At 50.0% G+C, this 17519-nt stretch overlaps 7 protein-coding genes across 7 annotated transcripts; 5 read left to right on the top strand and 2 right to left on the bottom strand.

Annotated features, from left to right (window-relative positions):
• Positions 1–672: 672 nt before the first annotated feature.
• Positions 673–999, top strand: N7468_008017 (uncharacterized protein; the record flags this gene model as incomplete). Its single annotated transcript, XM_058477313.1, has 1 exon — positions 673–999. One exon carries the CDS (start codon positions 673–675, stop codon positions 997–999), a length of 327 nt encoding a protein of 108 aa, XP_058327658.1.
• Positions 1000–2165: 1166 nt separating this feature from the next.
• On the top strand, positions 2166–2884 carry N7468_008018 (HPP family protein; the record flags this gene model as incomplete). The annotated part of the gene is made up of 2 exons (XM_058477314.1): positions 2166–2372; positions 2426–2884. The coding sequence occupies 2 exons, from the start codon at positions 2166–2168 to the stop codon at positions 2882–2884; spliced, it is 666 nt and encodes a 221-aa protein (XP_058327659.1).
• A 275-nt stretch (positions 2885–3159) lies between these two features.
• Positions 3160–4487, bottom strand: N7468_008019 (glycosyltransferase family 69 protein; the record flags this gene model as incomplete). Its single annotated transcript, XM_058477315.1, has 3 exons — positions 3160–3575; positions 3630–3855; positions 3909–4487. The coding sequence occupies 3 exons, from the start codon at positions 4485–4487 to the stop codon at positions 3160–3162; spliced, it is 1221 nt and encodes a 406-aa protein (XP_058327660.1).
• Positions 4488–8061: 3574 nt separating this feature from the next.
• N7468_008020 (glutathione S-transferase family protein) lies at positions 8062–8957 on the top strand (the record flags this gene model as incomplete). The annotated part of the gene is made up of 3 exons (XM_058477316.1): positions 8062–8409; positions 8481–8803; positions 8855–8957. 3 exons carry the CDS (start codon positions 8062–8064, stop codon positions 8955–8957), a joined length of 774 nt encoding a protein of 257 aa, XP_058327661.1.
• A 1181-nt stretch (positions 8958–10138) lies between these two features.
• Positions 10139–11362, top strand: N7468_008021 (uncharacterized protein; the record flags this gene model as incomplete). Its single annotated transcript, XM_058477317.1, has 2 exons — positions 10139–10384; positions 10451–11362. The coding sequence occupies 2 exons, from the start codon at positions 10139–10141 to the stop codon at positions 11360–11362; spliced, it is 1158 nt and encodes a 385-aa protein (XP_058327662.1).
• A 696-nt stretch (positions 11363–12058) lies between these two features.
• N7468_008022 (GTPase-activating protein) lies at positions 12059–15541 on the top strand (the record flags this gene model as incomplete). The annotated part of the gene is made up of 3 exons (XM_058477318.1): positions 12059–12890; positions 12947–13298; positions 13360–15541. The coding sequence occupies 3 exons, from the start codon at positions 12059–12061 to the stop codon at positions 15539–15541; spliced, it is 3366 nt and encodes a 1121-aa protein (XP_058327663.1).
• A 1357-nt stretch (positions 15542–16898) lies between these two features.
• N7468_008023 (uncharacterized protein) lies at positions 16899–17321 on the bottom strand (the record flags this gene model as incomplete). Its single annotated transcript, XM_058477319.1, has 1 exon — positions 16899–17321. The coding sequence occupies one exon, from the start codon at positions 17319–17321 to the stop codon at positions 16899–16901; it is 423 nt and encodes a 140-aa protein (XP_058327664.1).
• Between the last annotated feature and the right edge of the window lie 198 nt (positions 17322–17519).

Raw genomic sequence — 17519 nt, forward strand, 5'->3', positions numbered from 1 at the left:
TAAACAAGCGTCTCCACTTCTGCCCCTCGCCAGCATGTTACCCAAGGACTGTTTGCCCCTCATCGACTTGACGAAAACGCAGAACCCAGTTACCATCTTGGAGGTACAACATGCAATTCTCAAGTATGGCGCTTTTCGCCTATGGGCCCCTGAACTGAAGAGGGTTTTTGCTCGATGTGTACCGCGGAATGTAAGTTTTTCCGCGTTTAAAGCACTACTCAACGTCAAATCTGACTTTCAAAGGCACAGAACTTCTTCCAACTCCCAACGGACCTGAAAAGAAGTACCAGGGGATACCACGCCTTCGGTACGGAGCTCATTCGTGGAAAAGCAGCGGCCAAGGAAAGCCTATATATCTTTCGCAAAGGTGACGAAGAGAAAAGTCACATTTCGCCCCCTTCAGATCTTTATCGATCCATCAAAGCGATACATGATGTATGAGCTCCCTGTCCTACTTTGGTACCCATCACTGTTGCTCACCGAGGTGATGGATTTGAATGCAGGAGTGGAAGCGTTTGCGAGGCCCTCTCCTCGATACACTGTCTAATAAAATACTCAGACCGGATGTAACATTGACAGGTACCCCCCCTTCTTGACTATGAGTCGGTGGGTCTGCACCACTATGTCTGTCAAGAGGAAATTATTGGAGAGGGCGATTACTGTCCTCCGCATATGGATGGTGGCACATTGACAGTATTGATCAGGGAAGATGGGGAATGTGATGGCTTAGAAATTGCCGATCTCCAATCCACAGAGAAGTTGGATAGCGAGGGAATAGGTCTGGAAGCTTCCCTTTTGCCCGTTCCCGCAGCCACTGATGAAGTCGTTATATTTGTCGGAACCCGGATGCAGCGTCTCTTTGGGAAAGCTACGGCTCGCGCTTGTGTGCATCGTGTCCGCGCACCTACGCAGCCAAAAAGCTCCGGCGCAGAAAGATTCAGCTTGGCAATATTCTGTGCACCTCCTAAAAGTTTTGGCAGGCAGCAATCTCTCCAGTGACATTTCGATTGGAACTGGAGATTCCAGAAAGGCACTAAAGATCGCTTTACAGTTGCGATTTTAGTTGCGAGAAGAGGTCAACCCTTGCGGTCTCATGAAGAGACGGTCAAAAAGCACACGCCAAACGACTAAAGTCTACAGCGGGTTTTTTTTTGACTGGTATCGAGAGTGGGATCAGGCATCTTTATCCTCTGGGACTGGCTCACAGTGACATCAATCCAAGTAACATTATGGTTGATGGTGATAACCCAATCATAGATTTTGGTTCTTGTCGGCTGCTTGGAGAGAGTTTAGAAGGGGTTGGTCGTATTACGAGTGGTATGACGAGAAAGTGCGACAGTCAGTCCCAGACAATGACCTCTATGCATTAAAGGAGATACGCATCTGGCTTGGCGATGATTCACAGGAATTTCAGTTTGATGAATAGTAGTACTTGTTCGGATATGCTCTTTATTGAAATTAGTTTCACTATTTTTTCTTTCATGTTACTCGAACAGTTTCTCAAAATTCCGCAAGTCTACTCATTCTCTTACGGATGCAACATGTGAAGTCAACCGCATGATACTGTACTGTACTGTATACGCCGCAAGGTACGTACTCTTGAACCCGGTCAACTGGAGAAGTGCCGTCCAAGGGCAAACAGAGTTCGCGATAGAGTCATTTCGGAGGAACACAACGCATTGATTAGAGCTGATTTGTCAATACTTCGTTTAACACTATTTTCGAGGACACTAAGTAATGTCTGCTTTGAAGTAAGTTCGCTCTGCATGTTAGAATCCAGCTGAAAAGCAGATATAAATCAACTTATTTGAACTTCAAAGGATCGCAGTCGACCTCGAGGACAGACTATATATAGATGCTAGTAAATAATATGTTTGTCATCTTTGTTCCCAATACCTAGGTACATTCCGTCCTACCCGTAGGCTGTCGCGGCTGACTCTCCAATGATGTAAAAGCCTCCAAATCCCTGGGCCGCGGCTGGCGGTTTCCATTACTCATTGAATGTCCCGATTGGGCGACTCCAACAACCCTGAATTCCAAGTTTCTCCGCACCCCGCACCCTAAGCCGCTTTGCGTTAGATTCCGGATTTTCCTTGAATCTCCTTCATGTCTTTTCCTTCGCTGTAGATCTTCCCCTTCCATATAACCTCCAGACGAATTGTTCAATGTCGCAATCTCGACTGAGTCGTCTCCCTAAGGGAATCTCTTACTGGCTCGGCTACCGATCTGAACCTCCAAAGCCGCTAAATAAATATCATGTCGCCGCATGGTCCTTTATAGCCGCGTTCGGCGGCCTTTGTGTGCTCCAATCCATATTCAACTATTCTCACTATTTCAAAGCACGCCATGTGCCCGGTATAATTGCTTCTTATGTAGGTGGAGGTGTCTTCCCAACTCCGCCACTCGCAGCTAAACTTCGACCTAGGGAGCATCTGCCGTCCTTTGTTTCGGCGCTATTGAAAGCCCTCTCGCTCAGCCGCGGGCCCTTATATTCGGGCATTTCTTTAGCGCATTGACGGGACTCTGTATCACCAAACTATTCAGTCTGATCCATGATCAGGCCCAATTTGAGTCTGTGCGCTGGGTCGCCGCCTCACTGTCTACCGCAATTGCCATTGTGGTGATGCAACTCACTGGCACGGTGCACCCTCCGGCTGGTGCGACGGCCTTGCTTCCGGCAACGAACGAGGAAATTTGGGAATTATCGTGGTACTATTTACCAATCGTGTTGCTTTCCTCGTCCATACTCGTTGCCTGCGCTACCTTATTCAATAATATTCAGCGTCGGTACCCTGTTTTCTGGATTTCGCCTCCCTCACCACCGAAGCCGGCGCCGCCAAAGCCCGAGGCACCTCCCGAGGAAGAAAACACTGCAGAGCCCTGACAATTTTCGGGAAAATTCACATAAAGAATCCGTCTGAGCTTCTCTAAATACGTGATATCACCGAGAGCTACCTCACAGATACGAGTTCTGCATAACTTGCATGTTGTCGCCCAAAAACCAGCTATATACCGACCATATCTGAGTTGCTTACGACACAGTGTACATAAAACAACTAATAACCTGCATTCAACTAATGTACAAAATCAAACCGCTTCAAAAACACCTTCCATGGATATGATACATGTGCAGACATCCCTCAAGATTAAACATGAAGATCAGACATGAGCCCAGCCATAAACATCTAGGACCTGCATCTCATTAATAATGCAAATTCTCCCGGGTTCCCGGTTCGAAGGGCTCAAAGCAGCCCACTCGTCTATGCGCCGCTGTACAATCCACTCTTTCAACCACGCCGTCGACGTCCACCGCCGAATCCTGTTTATCCACAAGCCTTGCAGGATAGACCGTGCCGAAAGCCAATTAGTTGCAGGGTTCACAGCCCCCCATGAGTCGCCGTTATATCCGACTCGGACTAAAGGATTCATGTAAACGCCCTTCCTTGACGATAAAGGGTTGTCCGTATGGATTAAGCAACACTCTGAGCCTTCGAGGTGCAATGCGGCGAGGGAGTCCGGGATCCCGCGGAATCGCAGGGGCCGGATGGTAAGGAAAGGGCCAGCGGGCATGGCAACTAAAGTCCGTCAGCCTTGAATGAGGCTAGGGCAGGGGCTCAGTGGGCATTTACCCATTCCATTCCAACAGCTTTGCACCGGAACCGGCTCTAGATATTTCATGGCTCCTCTCGAGACAGAGCTGCGGAAGTACGGCCATGTCTGCATTACAGTCTCGTGGCCGCCTGCGTCCCGGAGGGCGAACGTGTCGTAGTATTTGGGCGGCTTCGAGAAGTCCATTGAACACGCTGCGGCATACTCACCATCGTTCGTATCCAGCAATTCGAAGACGTCGCTTGCCTGCGCTATACATGAGCACCGGGGAAGAACACCGTGGGATATGCTCGACCAACCGTAAACACCACATCATTCAGAAAAAGGATCTTGTCAAAGGTAATGCCTTGCTCTGCTAGATCGTGAAGGGGCTTCAAGCTAAGGTTTCGAATACGAGAAAGATACGGAATGCGACGCGGGAGCTCGCCCTTCGGCGTCGAGATCCAGCCATCCCCCGGCGTCGAGTTGATCTCATCTTCATGCGTGACGGGCGACAAGATGATAGAACGAGGTATTTGCAGTCGCTGCAGCTCGGCATCAAGCTCCATCAACGCGCCCTTTGTGTTGTCATAGCTGCCGCTCTCATAGATACTCACGAACACATTGTCAGCACCAAGTCTCGTGGTGAGGTCGACAAGCGCATGATTCCAGCTCGTCCGGAGCACGAGCTCATTATTCCAGTTCACGCTGGCGATGAAGATCCTTTCTTGACGACGCGGCTTGTTGTGGTGGACGGCGTCGGCTTCGGCGACTCGGTTGAGGATCCACTGTAGCTCGAGAAGGTTGAACACGAAGAAAGCGAGTAAGAGGGTTCGGATGACACGAGTTCGAGCCAATGCACGCCGAATTGTGTAATAATAGGGGATGGAGTACGGCATGGCTATAGATGGCAGGCGATGGCGCCTGGGATGGTTGGGAGTTACAGATTTGGCCGGGGCAGAAGTTGGAAATACATGGCGCGTGGCTTCGTGAGATTGGGAAGGGAGGAAGCACTTGATAGCTAGGGGTGGAGGGGTATCTTTCGATAGAAGATGGAGCTCAATCAAGGGGCATAGACGGTGCAAAGGCTGAGCCCTTCATACTTCCCATTAGGGAAAGGAAAACGATGATCACCATTTGAAATCTTAACTGATCTTGGGAATTTTTGTAGGATTCTGAGTTTTCAGGGCTATAGATTGGCGATTGACCCTAAATCTATGAGAAACCAGTCGATCACTTGCACCCCGAAACTTTTCAAAGTAACTTCCTTTTATGCACAGGCATTTGTGCCTATAAGTTACTATACGATGAGATGTAAATTTGCCGTCCCCTTGAATTATTCATATTCTAGTCCATGTACTGATCCATTAGGAGTTTATAACTGTCTTTACTAGTATACGCTCATGGTAATCTTTTGTGGGGTCCTCTACGTAATGAATTGGTCCCCCTTGTGAAGCCTATTCTAAGATAAGCTCAAATATAGGATAAAATACGACCGAGAGAGGCCAATACTACTATGAGTTCGGTTATGCGACGATTACAATATTCGAGCACCGAGTACTTCAAGCGCCTTCCGCAATTCGGAAGGCGTCTTCGTAACTGGAACAAGGCGCGTGGTGATATCCTTGGTTATACTATATCCAATGTAAGTGCCATGTACTTCATACTATGTAGGTATTTTGTAGATAGTGTCTACACCACTGCACGGCTGAATTACAATCTTTGGTAGCACAGTCTACTACTAGACATTCATGGTCGCAGTACAATTCCGCTATACCCGTCATGCCCCATGCCCCCACATTTTAAATTTCCCCGCATGATTGCCAGCCATGGTGCCTAGGGCCTGAGTCCTCTCTCACTCTAAAATAGTCCAACATGGCAAGCGAATGGATCTGTCCTTTATGCTTGGCAACTTACAGTCGCTCGGAGCATCTCAAACGACATACCGCTTCCTCCCGTATGTTGTGGCTGGAAACTCAAGAGCAACCGTTAACAAGCCGCAGACAGCCCCCACCCGGCCGTATACATGCTCTGTATGCCGCACTAGTTTCAAACGGAAGTAAGTAGACAGTAAAGACGGATGGTCGTTGGAAAATTGCTAACTAAAAAAGAGATGTCCTTCGAAGGCACCAAAAAACCTGCACAATCCGGCGTAAAACAGACGAGAGTTGACGCAGCAGCTCTGTCCCAGGGAACTCGTGGGATAGCCAAAACCCAAAGGAGCCACTATCAATGCATCCCACTGTCTTTGGGAATCCCTTCCAAGAGAACCAGCTGAGTGTTGATGCGTTGAACAATGGGTATTCACATCTCGAGAGCGACACATTTTAGCATACTTATCCAAAACCCATGGAGATTATGCCTCTGTACCTGATTTCAAGGCAGAAGAGTCTACAGATACGGAAGCACAAGGCAACTTTGAGATGCTGAACAATTACTCAATCGACGTCTCTGAGCTGGATTTCCTTATTATGCGCGCGTGTCCACTTTCGACATCCTGATTGCAGCGAGGATGGGCCATATGCTCTATTTCACGAGCATAGGAGGCATAGCGAGATTTACAGACCAAAGTTCTTTTGAGAGAGAGCAGAAAATGGCTTTCGAGGCCTATGAAGCCGTATCTGATACGCTGGATGATGCCCTGTTAACAGCAAAGTCGACTGAGTTGCTATCGGGTATACGGGAAATTATTGACCGTAAGAAACATGAAAATATTGTCAAACAAAAAGTGTCATCAACAGTGCATGAAGCCAGCGCCCCTTTATTTTCGCCGGGTAATATCCGTCGTTTCTTGGTTGGATTCTGGTCTTTATGGTACCCTCATTGTCCAATAGTGCATTGTCCACTCTTTCAGGCATCGTCGGCATTCGCACCCCTGCTCTGTGTCATGGCTATCGGTGCATGTCTATCTCCCAAGTAGGTAGAGAGGGATATAGCGAAACAATTTCTAGGCGTTGTCGAAGAATTTGTGTTCAACCAGAAATATTTCGATCTGTACGGTCCTTCTTCACATGCACGTAAAGACACGAGAAAGGAGAGAACACAGTGCCTGCAGGCATCCTACCTTGCTTGTTCCCTGCTAAAACGAGAAGCTCAGCCGATATCCAGGCTAGAGTAAGGAGGCACAGGCATGCATCAATGGTCGCGGTATGGTGAAAGTCCTTGTTTGGAAGCTTATTTCTAACTGCTTGAAGCTTGCAAGGAATATTGGATCGATGAAAGCATCACATCGACATATGCAGCTTGAGGAGCCTTCGAAATTCTGGTGGAAACAATTTGCAGAGGAGGAACTGACAAGATGTGTTGAAAAGACTCAGCCATGCAACAGGTCACTGATACTATTCGAGAACTAGTTATGATATTCATATTACTCATTGATGCAGCTTTGACCATACTCCATAACTCACCTCCGAGAACTCTCATTCCAGAATTAAGAATGGACGTTGTGTGTCCTGAGGCTTGTTTCCAAGCACAGTCGGCTGCAGAGTGTTTTAGCGCGCTGCGTCTATGGACAGTAACGCGTTTTTGGAGGAATCATCTATCGATTGTCTCAGTCCACGGGTTGTTCGACAGATATGACAAAGCCCAATAGACGATTCTCTGGCTCAAGAGTTATCACAGCTTGGCACGTTAAATCTTTTCACAATATTGCAAGGTATGTGAGCAGATTGACACTAGTAGCTTCCTATGGCCGTTGCCAAAATTCTATACTCACCATCAAACTTAGCAATCCATTCCATGTTATTTCATTTGCGCAGCTCCCTCATCTTTGAGTCGACACTTTCCCCTGTCCAGACGGGCTCGGAGAATTGGAAACGGATTGGGAGTCAGCGAGTCCCAGAAAATCAAGGAATCCCTGAACCTGCAGAAAACCTATGGAGGCAAGCAGGGTCCCTTCGTTACGCTCCTGAGTTTTGGCATTTAGCTCGCATGATGGTGGACAAGATCATGTTCAATAGTCATGACTGATGGATTTGAGGAAAACGCAAAGATTTATCGATATGATAACGGCGGTGTGGAGCAGTGAATGGGCACATTTTGGAGTTCGGAGGATGAATCTGGACGTGAGGGTCTGTAGCTGAGAAGAACTACTAAATGGGGCGACTGTTCTGCTTATGGGCTGCTGCAAAAGGCTAGATGACCGGGATATGGCGTGCTTGTTCGATTAGGGCGATTAGCTGCACCTTAATAAAGTTGAGCTCTACCAGAATAAGTTATTGAGAGGCTCAAGTGGGACAAGAGTCAGTGTTTATCGGGGCTGGGACTGATGAATCACGCTCGCGTCTTGCGGTCTTTGGTTTTGAGGTGGACGCGTCGAAGAGGTACGAATATTTCCTTCGTTTACATACTTCCTTCGTTCGTTCCCTCGACACTATTCGTTCCCCTCCCACAGTCTTCCAAACTTCAGACATTATCCTATCAGAACTTCGAACACAACGAATTAGCTAGTCGTGATCGAAAGACCCCGCAACTATGAGTACTACACCTATGAGTACGATCACTGTCTTCGGCGGCTTCCCTGAGGATGGACAGTATGTCTGGTCGCCCTTTGTTACCAAGCTCGAGGCGCGTCTTCGCTTCGCAGCTATTCCTTACCGCGTTCAAGCCGGGTCTATTCCCAACGTCCTTCAAGGCAAGATTCCATATGTGACGATTGAGACGGCCTCCGGCAAGGAGACTTTCGCCGATTCAGATCTCGCCATCAAGGAGCTCATCTGCAGTGGCCGTATGAACTATCTGAATGGCGATCTTACCGGCACAGAAAAGCTTCAGGATCTCTCGCTGCAGGCCTTGCTGGAAGATAAGCTCTACACCTTCCAGGTATATAAAGGGAGCTGCGTTAATTTGCAGACCCGGGTCCCAAATCGCTCCAAGTAACTAATGCACTGTAGGGATATGAGCGTTGGGTTGCCAACTACACTGTCATGCGTGACAAAACCTTCGAATCGGTCCCTTTGTTGATGCGCATCATTCTCGGCAAGGTCATGTACAAAAAGCAAATGCGTACTCTCAAGGGCCAGGGCATGGGCAAATTTACTCCTGATGAAAATCTGGAGATCCGCCGTGAGATTTGGGATATGCTCGCTCAGACCATTGAGGCTTCCTATGTCATGTGCCGCGGCGAGGAGCCGTTCTGGGTCTGGGGTGGTGATGAGCCCACGGAGGCCGATGCTGTCGTCTTCGGGTTTATTATTTCTGGCCTAATCTGCAAGGCGTAGGTTGCGTGGTATTTCAGACCTCGCAGGATAAGGCTAATAAGAACCAGTGCTCCCCAGACCATGGCGTACATCAAGAACCGCCCCGTCCTTGTTCAATATGCCCGCCGCATTCACGACGCTTACTTTCCCGACTATGAGCTCTGGGATTAGAGGAAGGAAGAACTATCTTTGACCGTGATACCCGAGTACTTTCATTTTGAGCTATTTGCTTTGAGATATGGATGGGTGTGATGATTGCACGATTTGATTAGGTCCAGGCCTACAATTGTTTTACTGCTTAGCAATTCGATCAGGCCCAAGTTTTGGATGTTCCTGAAATCTAACTAGTCGAGGCCTGTGGCGTTTTCGATGGCTACTTAATGTGCTCCAGGTTTTGGCTGATGACAAGATAGTAGCAGAGTCCAACAAAAGGAATAAGTCTCTAAAGAAGAACGTCGTTCCTTGTTGTGATCATAAATCAAAGTAGTGAATTCTAGTAGTTAACTTAAATAGAATCCTCACCGATAGCGTCTCATCACTCATTGGAGATAATGCCTTGAAGACTCATCGTTCTTTTCTCTTCCTCCAAATCAACGATTGCACAGCCATTGCAAAGGTGGCAAGACATCATCGCGACAAAGTTTGCCCCTCATTCACTCTACAAGACTCATCAATACTTGGGTGAAGATATGAGGATCACTGCTTAGCCGCTGCATAATGATCATCTCGTACAGTATAGACCAGTGCGTTCATACAATCCAAGTACCAAAGTTTACCTCTATCAGATATTACTTACCGAGTACAGCATTTAAGTACCACCAGGGTTAATAGAGCTTCAAGTGATCGATACTGGTCTCTCCTTGGAAACTGCTCGCATGTCTGTTCTAGGATAGACTCCCGTCGCTTACAAACCTATTCAATAAGTCTCTCTTACGCGTTGGTTGCTGCTTATTTCTGAAACGAGATTCCTAGGCTTGGCGGCAAGATGGGTCATGCTATATATAGCATCTCACATTAAATATTGGTCGCGAGCTCCTGAGGATTTTACTAAAATACTAGTAGGATAGAGTGGGACCGGTGCAAACCTCAGCCTACAAGGAGTACGCACGGCAGAGGCGTAAATCGACTAAACGGTAGGCTAGAATTGCTGCTGAGGGGCCCAAGGGGGAATTGTTCTATTGAGTGTATCGGCTGCAGCCAATTAGGGCATGCGCCACGCAGGTGCTCACGTCACCTTCTCCACCTGCCCCATCAGCGGATCAACTGGATCGCCCTTTTATCTCCCCTCAAATATCTTACTCCCTCCGCTTCCTCCATCAACTGCGTCCACTCTTTCATCTTTCACGTTCAAAATGCTTACTCGGTCCATCCTCTTGGGTGGCATGGCCGCCATGAGCGCCCATGCTCTCCTCGTCATACCCGAGATGAACCCTGAATTCGTGGAGGCCCCTCCAATCGATGATGCACCCATGAGCATTCAACCAGTGCCTTCCGAAGATGTCACCTTCGGGGTGGTTCTTCCTTGCACTGATTGCCCGTTCCGTGAGGTCGATGCAGAGGGTGTCGTCAGCTGGACTGATGGCAAACCATCCAGCCTGGTAAGCCAAACCCCCTATGCAACTACCCTGCGCGGGGCGCCTGACATCGCTGACACAAACATACAGCTTCTTGAATTCTCCCTCGAAGATAACCATTTGCTGGCTAACAACCACCAAATATTCCCTCCTGTCCCCCCTCTTCCCATCAGTGCTGTTCAATATGCCGCGGATGGCCAAAAGTCGGAGCCCGTGCTCGTAGGCTACGCCCTGGAGATTACGCCACTCCAAGCCCCTTCCGATGCGCCAGGCACCGACCTACTTGATGTCCGTTTCACTATCTTGGACCTGGAAGCCCACCCAGTGCCTGTCGACACCGTCACTATTACCCTGATCCAGACACCTTCGGGAGGTGTACTTATCGCCGACACTAACATCGAGGAGACCGCACCCCCTCCCGAGAAGTTGTCCTGGAAAAAGTGCAATGGGAAGGCCAAGTGCCTGCAAGATCTTGTCTTCCATCGCATCCAGGGTCTGCTGCGATCCGCCAAGGACCGCATTATTGGCATGGGGAAGGCTGGCCGCAAGGGCTGCCATGGAAAGAACCAGGGCGTCAAGGGTATGGGCGGCCACCACAAGCACGACGATGATGAAGGTCCTATGGGTCATCATCCTCACCATGGAGAACATGGAGAAAAATTGCACCCCGATTACGACGAGGGCCGTCACCACCACCCTCACCACATGCACCACCCCCATGGCGCTTTAGCCCGTACCTTCTCCCGCATTGTTCGCTTCATCATTGTTCCTGGCCTCATCGGTGGTCTCGCTGGTTTTGCTGCCAGTGTTATCGGTATGCTCGTCGGCAAAGCTATTGTATTCGTCTGGCAGCGCTACCGTGGCCGTAAGTCCCAAGAGCACAAGGCTGCTTGGGAAGACGGAAACACCTCTGAGAAGCAGGGTCTGATGACTGATTCTTCTGAGGAGGACCTCCCTGCGTATGTAGAGGGTGCAGAGGTCCGCCACTCAGAAGACCACTAAATTGCGGCACCTCTCCAAGTGCTTGGGGAACCAACCGTCTTGACTCCAGGCATTTGATTTGATAGAAACATCAAGAACTTCTGAAGCTTGCTGGTGGATCATCGGACTGTTGCCATTTAAGAAACGGGAAATTGGAACAAACATTCTCAATTGGCGGAGGGATTAGTATTTTGATGGCTTGATATTCTTATGCTCTGTAGATCGATATATGGTCCTCATGACCATATGATTTTTCACGGCCGACTCCTCAGCGGAATTTCCTATAATGAAGATTGTGTTCATATTTTGATACCCGAAGACCAATTCCACATAAGTCTACTTTAATTCCCCATTATAATTTGTGTTGTCTGCATTAAAACGACCCTATACTCAGCCCAAGATAGCGTGGCAGCGTAGCAAGGCTGGCCACGTGATTGTGATGGGGCGGAAGATGGGGAGGAAGCCTGCAAACCCCCTCTTATCAAAACACTCCTTTCCCCACGTTTTCCTGCACCGCAGGCCCAGGGTTTGGCCAAAGAGCGATCGATGCTGTAAAATGACATTCGGGATTTCGCTTGAGCCAAGAACGGGCAAATTCACATCCTCTCTGCCCGGATTAGCTTGCTGTTCCAAGTTGCAGCTATAGCTCCCGTCCCGCCCCTCGACATCACCGGATTCGCAATACCTGCCGACCTGGGAGTGGTTCCGACCTGCACCATGCTTCCATCCGGTTGGTCTTCCTTCGTCCAGAAGGCTCAATCCCTGGTGGACCAAGCCAACTTCAATATTCCTTCTCTTACCTCGTCGACCGACAATCCCTCGAAAGCCTCCCTCTTCCGTCAGCAATTCCGCCTCCCCGACTCACAGAACCCCTTGCAAGAGATTACCGCCGAGCTTGTTCTGCCACTCCCAACCACCTCGAGCTCGACCGAGGGCTCTCGCAGGATCGACCACCATGGCAATCGCTATACGGGCCGTCTTCACCTTAGCGAACGATTCATCTGTTTTTCCACTCAACCTACCAGCTTCACACCCTCCTCTACTCTCAGCGCCTCGACTAGCTGGGCTGGCCAGACCCACGGTACTGGTCCATCTGGGAATGGATTTACTCTACCACTTTCGTGCATTCGGCGAGTAGAGCGACTGCATAGCGCCAAGGATGTGTTTTCTCTCGCATTGACGACATGGAATGGGCTTTTGAACAAACAGCAAGAGCCGAATTTTGCGCCTCAACGTCTGATCTTGCAGCTGGTTGGTAGCAGGCAGGCCTGCGAACGATTCTGTGATACTCTGAAGAAGGGACTCCGCGAAGGCATGAAGGAGGTGGATAACCTGAGACTTGTTGTTACAGACTGTTATTCTGAATACCTTCTTTCTGGCGCCGCGGCCAAGGCCAAGGCGCAAGACGGGAAAGAAGGCAAAGAAGGCGGCGATCCAGATGCACGACAGCCCCCTGATGCTGGGCTTGGCATGCTGTTTCGATATCCAGGTGATGCTCGCAAGCTCCGTGACCGCAGCAAGATGCGATTGTGGAGCGAATACTTTCGTGGTATGCTCCAACTATGCACACACCTCTGCCAACTCGTCCATCTAACAAGAATATAGAAAATGGGCGCAATGCCACTCTTGTTCGACAGCCGACCTTCCACAAACTCATCCGTGTTGGTTTGCCTAACCGCCTCCGAGGCGAGATCTGGGAGCTCACTTCCGGATCCCTGTTCCTTCGCATTCGTTCACCAAAGCTATACCAAGAGACATTGGCTAAGTTCGAGGGCCAAGAATCTCTCGCCATTGATGAGATTGAAAAGGACTTGAACCGAAGTCTACCAGAGTATCCTGGATTCCAGAGTGAAGAAGGCATTGGGCGTCTGAGAAGAGTCCTTACGGCATATAGTTGGACAAATGCAGAGATTGGCTACTGTCAAGCGATGAATATCGTCGTCGCTGCTCTGTTAATGTTCGTGCACCTGATGGCTAGCCCCTCCCCAAGCTCTGAGCAGATGGCTAACACTCACTAGTTATATGTCCGAGTCGCAAGCGTTCTTCCTCCTGTCTGTTCTCTGCGATCGCCTTCTTCCTGGGTACTATTCGACCACCATGTACGGGACATTACTTGACCAGAAGGTTTTCGAATCTCTCGTGGAAAAGACAATGCCCGTTCTTTGGGAGCACCTCTGCAAATCCGATGTACAGCTTTCTGTTGTCTCCCTCCCGTGGTTTCTTTCTCTTTATATCAACTCTATGCCCCTTGTATTTGCATTCCGCGTCCTGGATGTCTTCTTCCTGGAAGGACCTAAAGTGCTCTTCCAAGTTGGTCTTGCCATTCTTCGCATCAATGGCGAGGAACTTCTTGACATTCAAGACGATGGCTCTTTCATTTCAATTCTCAAGTCATACTTCTCTCGGCTAGATGAATCGGCCCACCCACGATCCGAGAATCCCAAGCTGCGCGCCATCACGAGGTTCCAGGAGCTGATGGTGGTGGCTTTCAAAGAGTTCTCCAGCATCACACACAGTACAATCACCGAAACCCGTGCAAAGCACAAGGATGCTGTTTTGGAGAATATTGAGAACTTTGCGAAGCGAACGTCTATTCGTAACCTCGGCCCAGAAAGCAAGCGTCTCAGTGTGGACGACCTTGGCACAATCTACGATCGTTTCTACGAGACATTATACCATTGGCAGCAACACCAGAAGATCTTGGAGGAAGAGCGGAGGAAGCAGGAGAAGAAGAAGTCCGAACGGATATCCATCCTTGGCCCCCCTGCAGATACGGAGGTTGGACGCGTTGGTCTCGGGCCGAGTCCCACGCACATGGACTATGATGCTTTCCGGGAATTCTTAGCTGCCACTTCGAAGTGGGCTGTTTCAGACTCTCCAGGGCCGCGAAAAGACTCGCAGGGCTATAATAGCATGCGTGGCAACGGCAAGTCGCTTCTATGGGCCAACCGCCGACAACCTGCAGACCATGAGTTCATGCAGCGTCTGTATCGGAAGTGGTCTACGGAGCCGGAGGAGGGTTTGAACCTCCAAAATGTGGTCAACGGTCTTGCGCGTCTCAAGGGTTCCCCTGACATTATGAACAACATCAATTACTTCTTCAACCTCTACGATGATAGTGGAAATGGCCGGGTCGACCGTGAAGGCATTCTCAAAATTTCGGAAGCTCTCCTTTTCTTATCCCGGAGAGGATTCGAGGGCAATGTGGTCGCGACGGAATCTACCGAAGATTTGAGCAACCCTCACCACGCCGAGTCCATCCAACTCACCACCGAAGAGAAGTTCTTGGGCAGTGTCAGTGCGTTCATCCGCAGGTGCTTTGAATACGCCGACCCCAGCCATCCCGAAAACCAGAAGGCTGCTCAAGCCGATCCGACAACCGAAGCCACTGAAAAGCTAGACTCTTTCGTTATCGGCGGCGACGACGAAGAGGACTTGATTGACATGGAAGGAGAGTCGAAACCCAAGTCCGTCGCTGCGAACAGCGAGCATCGACCAAGATCCGAATCCGCCAACCCAGCCCTAGACCCGAACAGACCCCTTCACATCACCCTGCCCACGTTCCGAATGGTCGTCCTAGCCGACGAGCTCCTGGAACAGTTCTTCGAATCTTACTTCCCTCAGTCCTTCCACCTATCCGACCATCCTCACCCGGCCGCGCTCGCCGCTTCCTCCTCCGCATCATCCAACCTTACAACCTTCTCCAAACTCGGCAGCGCGCGTCATTCTCCAGTCTCCGCCAGCGCTAGCGTCCCTGTCGCCGGAGCCTCTGGCGGGATCGTTCCACCCGGCAAAGGCCTGCGCGGGGTCCTCGACAACATCGTCACTGATGGCATTCGTATGGCCGCTGAAGTCAAGAAGCGGATGGACGAGGCCCAGCGCGAGATCGAGCGTAACGCACTCGGTCGCGACGAAGATGATGAAGAGGACGACGAAGAGGACTACCCCCGCCGCTCCAGCGCCTCTGCCTCTGCCATGGCCGGCGGTATCTCCAGCTGGGGTGCCGGAGCGTACGGCGCCGACCCTGAGCGTAGGGGCGTCCGTGACACAGACCGCGATCTTCTGGAAGGTGCCGAAGTCGAGGCATCCTCTCTGCTTGATAACGGGGTCGATAGCGAAGGCCCAAGCAAGAAAGACCATGCTGTCTCTGGCGCAGGAGAGGCCGAGATCGTTAGTAAGGTCGTGGAGTTTGAGTCATGATAATACCCCCGACTGTCTCTTCTATGTTACGAGGATGGCTCTCTCTGTCTCTGTGTGTCTGTCTTTTTTTCTCTCTCATTATATGCTCTCTTCCCAGCTATCTCCTGTGCAATTATAAACCTGTTAGAAGTGGCATTTTCCAGTGACGAGTGTAAATAGCGGTTTTGATTAGGGGTTCTCTGCAGCTGCACATGTAATGGAGCCTAGGGACCTTCAAGGTATTAACGAGATTCTATCCTGTCCAAGTTCTCCTAGTCAAGTCCCTGTAAACTAGGCTGGAGGTGCTGCCAGTGTAGGACAAACTCGAATCCCTACTTGAACATTCTTGGAGAAGAGCACTGAGTTCTGCCTCTACCACTGCTGACGGGCAGTACTATACCAGTGAGTAGATTAACCCTTGGAATAACTTGCCGCTGCAGCCTTGGCGTGGAAAGTTTTCAGCTGTTAGCACTTTGAATCCTTTGAGCGAAGATCTTCCTAGCGCGTGCAATATACAATCCGCCAAAAGAATGACTTTAGACCAAGCATAGATAATCACCCGAGCTGGAACCGTCCCCGGTAGTCTTGAGCAAGCCACGGTCCTTTGTTGGATAAACACTATTGTGAAACATGCGATCTTATTTATTGCAACGTATATAGATAGATGGGGTACCCCAGCTTTGAGAATATTTGCACGAGAGATATGACATTTGGCTTCTTACCATACAAATCAGGGGATTCCTGTTCTCATCGTAACACCAACTCGAAGCCTTGCAGATGGACCATGGCAACAGACGTTAGAGATTCCGAGCCCGAAAGGATCAAAATGAATGTCTTCATAGGATGGACCGTTTGGCTTGACGAGCAACTGACCGAAGCATCAAACGAGTTGTACGAAAGACCACGGGGTCGAAGGAACTTCCGTCCCACCAAACATACCATGCCAAGCGAATCCAAACGGTCTTGCCCTATACGGAACATTCTATCGCAGCGAAGAGATATACCACCAAGTCTTCTGAGTATGTTGTCTTCGAAAAAGTAAACAGATCCACGTCTGATAATTCTTTCCCCCCCCCACAAGTATTAGGAAGACTTCTTAATCTGCCGCATCTAATATTCTGGACCGCCACACTGTGAAGTGCTCGTTATCCCCGGCGGAGAGACGCCATGTGGTGGCATTACACCCACCCCTCTCGGGCAAGTTTGTCGGAAACGATCATCGGTCCCTAGAGCGTTGAATATATATAGCTTGGATGATCGGTTTGAGTATGTGGGTGGAATCAGTGGCGAAGCAATCTTCATACAACAAATGCGACCAACATCATCGGTATCTTCCATCCCATGAGAACGTGCGACATCCCAAACAACCGTAAGAAACCTAATCCCTCTTCGCCCTCCGCGCCAAAGCACCCTTCTCCAACCACACCCCTACCGCCAACAGCGACAACGCGCCTGCGCAGACATAGAGCTGCGGCGCTCCGGTCCCAAACTCCGGGTCCACCGCCAAACTGCCAGGGTAGAAGAAGGCGGATAGCTGCGTCACCCAGTACAGCGCCCCGACCCAGGCGACCACATCCAGGTCATGGCTGCGCAGCTCGGGCGAGCGGGCAGGACGGAAGGTGTAGAATGCAGTGATGAGGCCGAGCAGGGCGCCCATGGACATGGTCTGCCCATTGTGGAACTTGGCGTGTGGGGGCCAGCGGTCGTTGTAGATGTGGGTTTCGTTCCAGTCGGCGAGGAAGCAGCCGACAGAGGTGGCGAGGCTGGTGATAGTGAGGAGGGTCTTGCTGAGGATTGTCATGGTGATTTATTTGAGTCGTTTCAATGTGATTGTTTTCGTGCAGAGTCCAGCAGGGTAAATAGCTTGGGGGGAATTCGTTGCAGAAGGTTATTTATCTGGTGGCGGCGATAAAAATGATGAAATTCGCAGATCATAAGCCCGAAATACCGGACGAACGGCCGAGACCGAGCGGATTACATGCCACTGGAATGTGGAGAT

Source organism: Penicillium chermesinum, assembly GCF_028974085.1.
Source record: "Penicillium chermesinum strain IBT 19713 chromosome Unknown utg000006l:1.0-2335141.0:1.0-2336784.0, whole genome shotgun sequence".
NCBI lineage: Eukaryota > Fungi > Ascomycota > Eurotiomycetes > Eurotiales > Aspergillaceae > Penicillium > Penicillium chermesinum.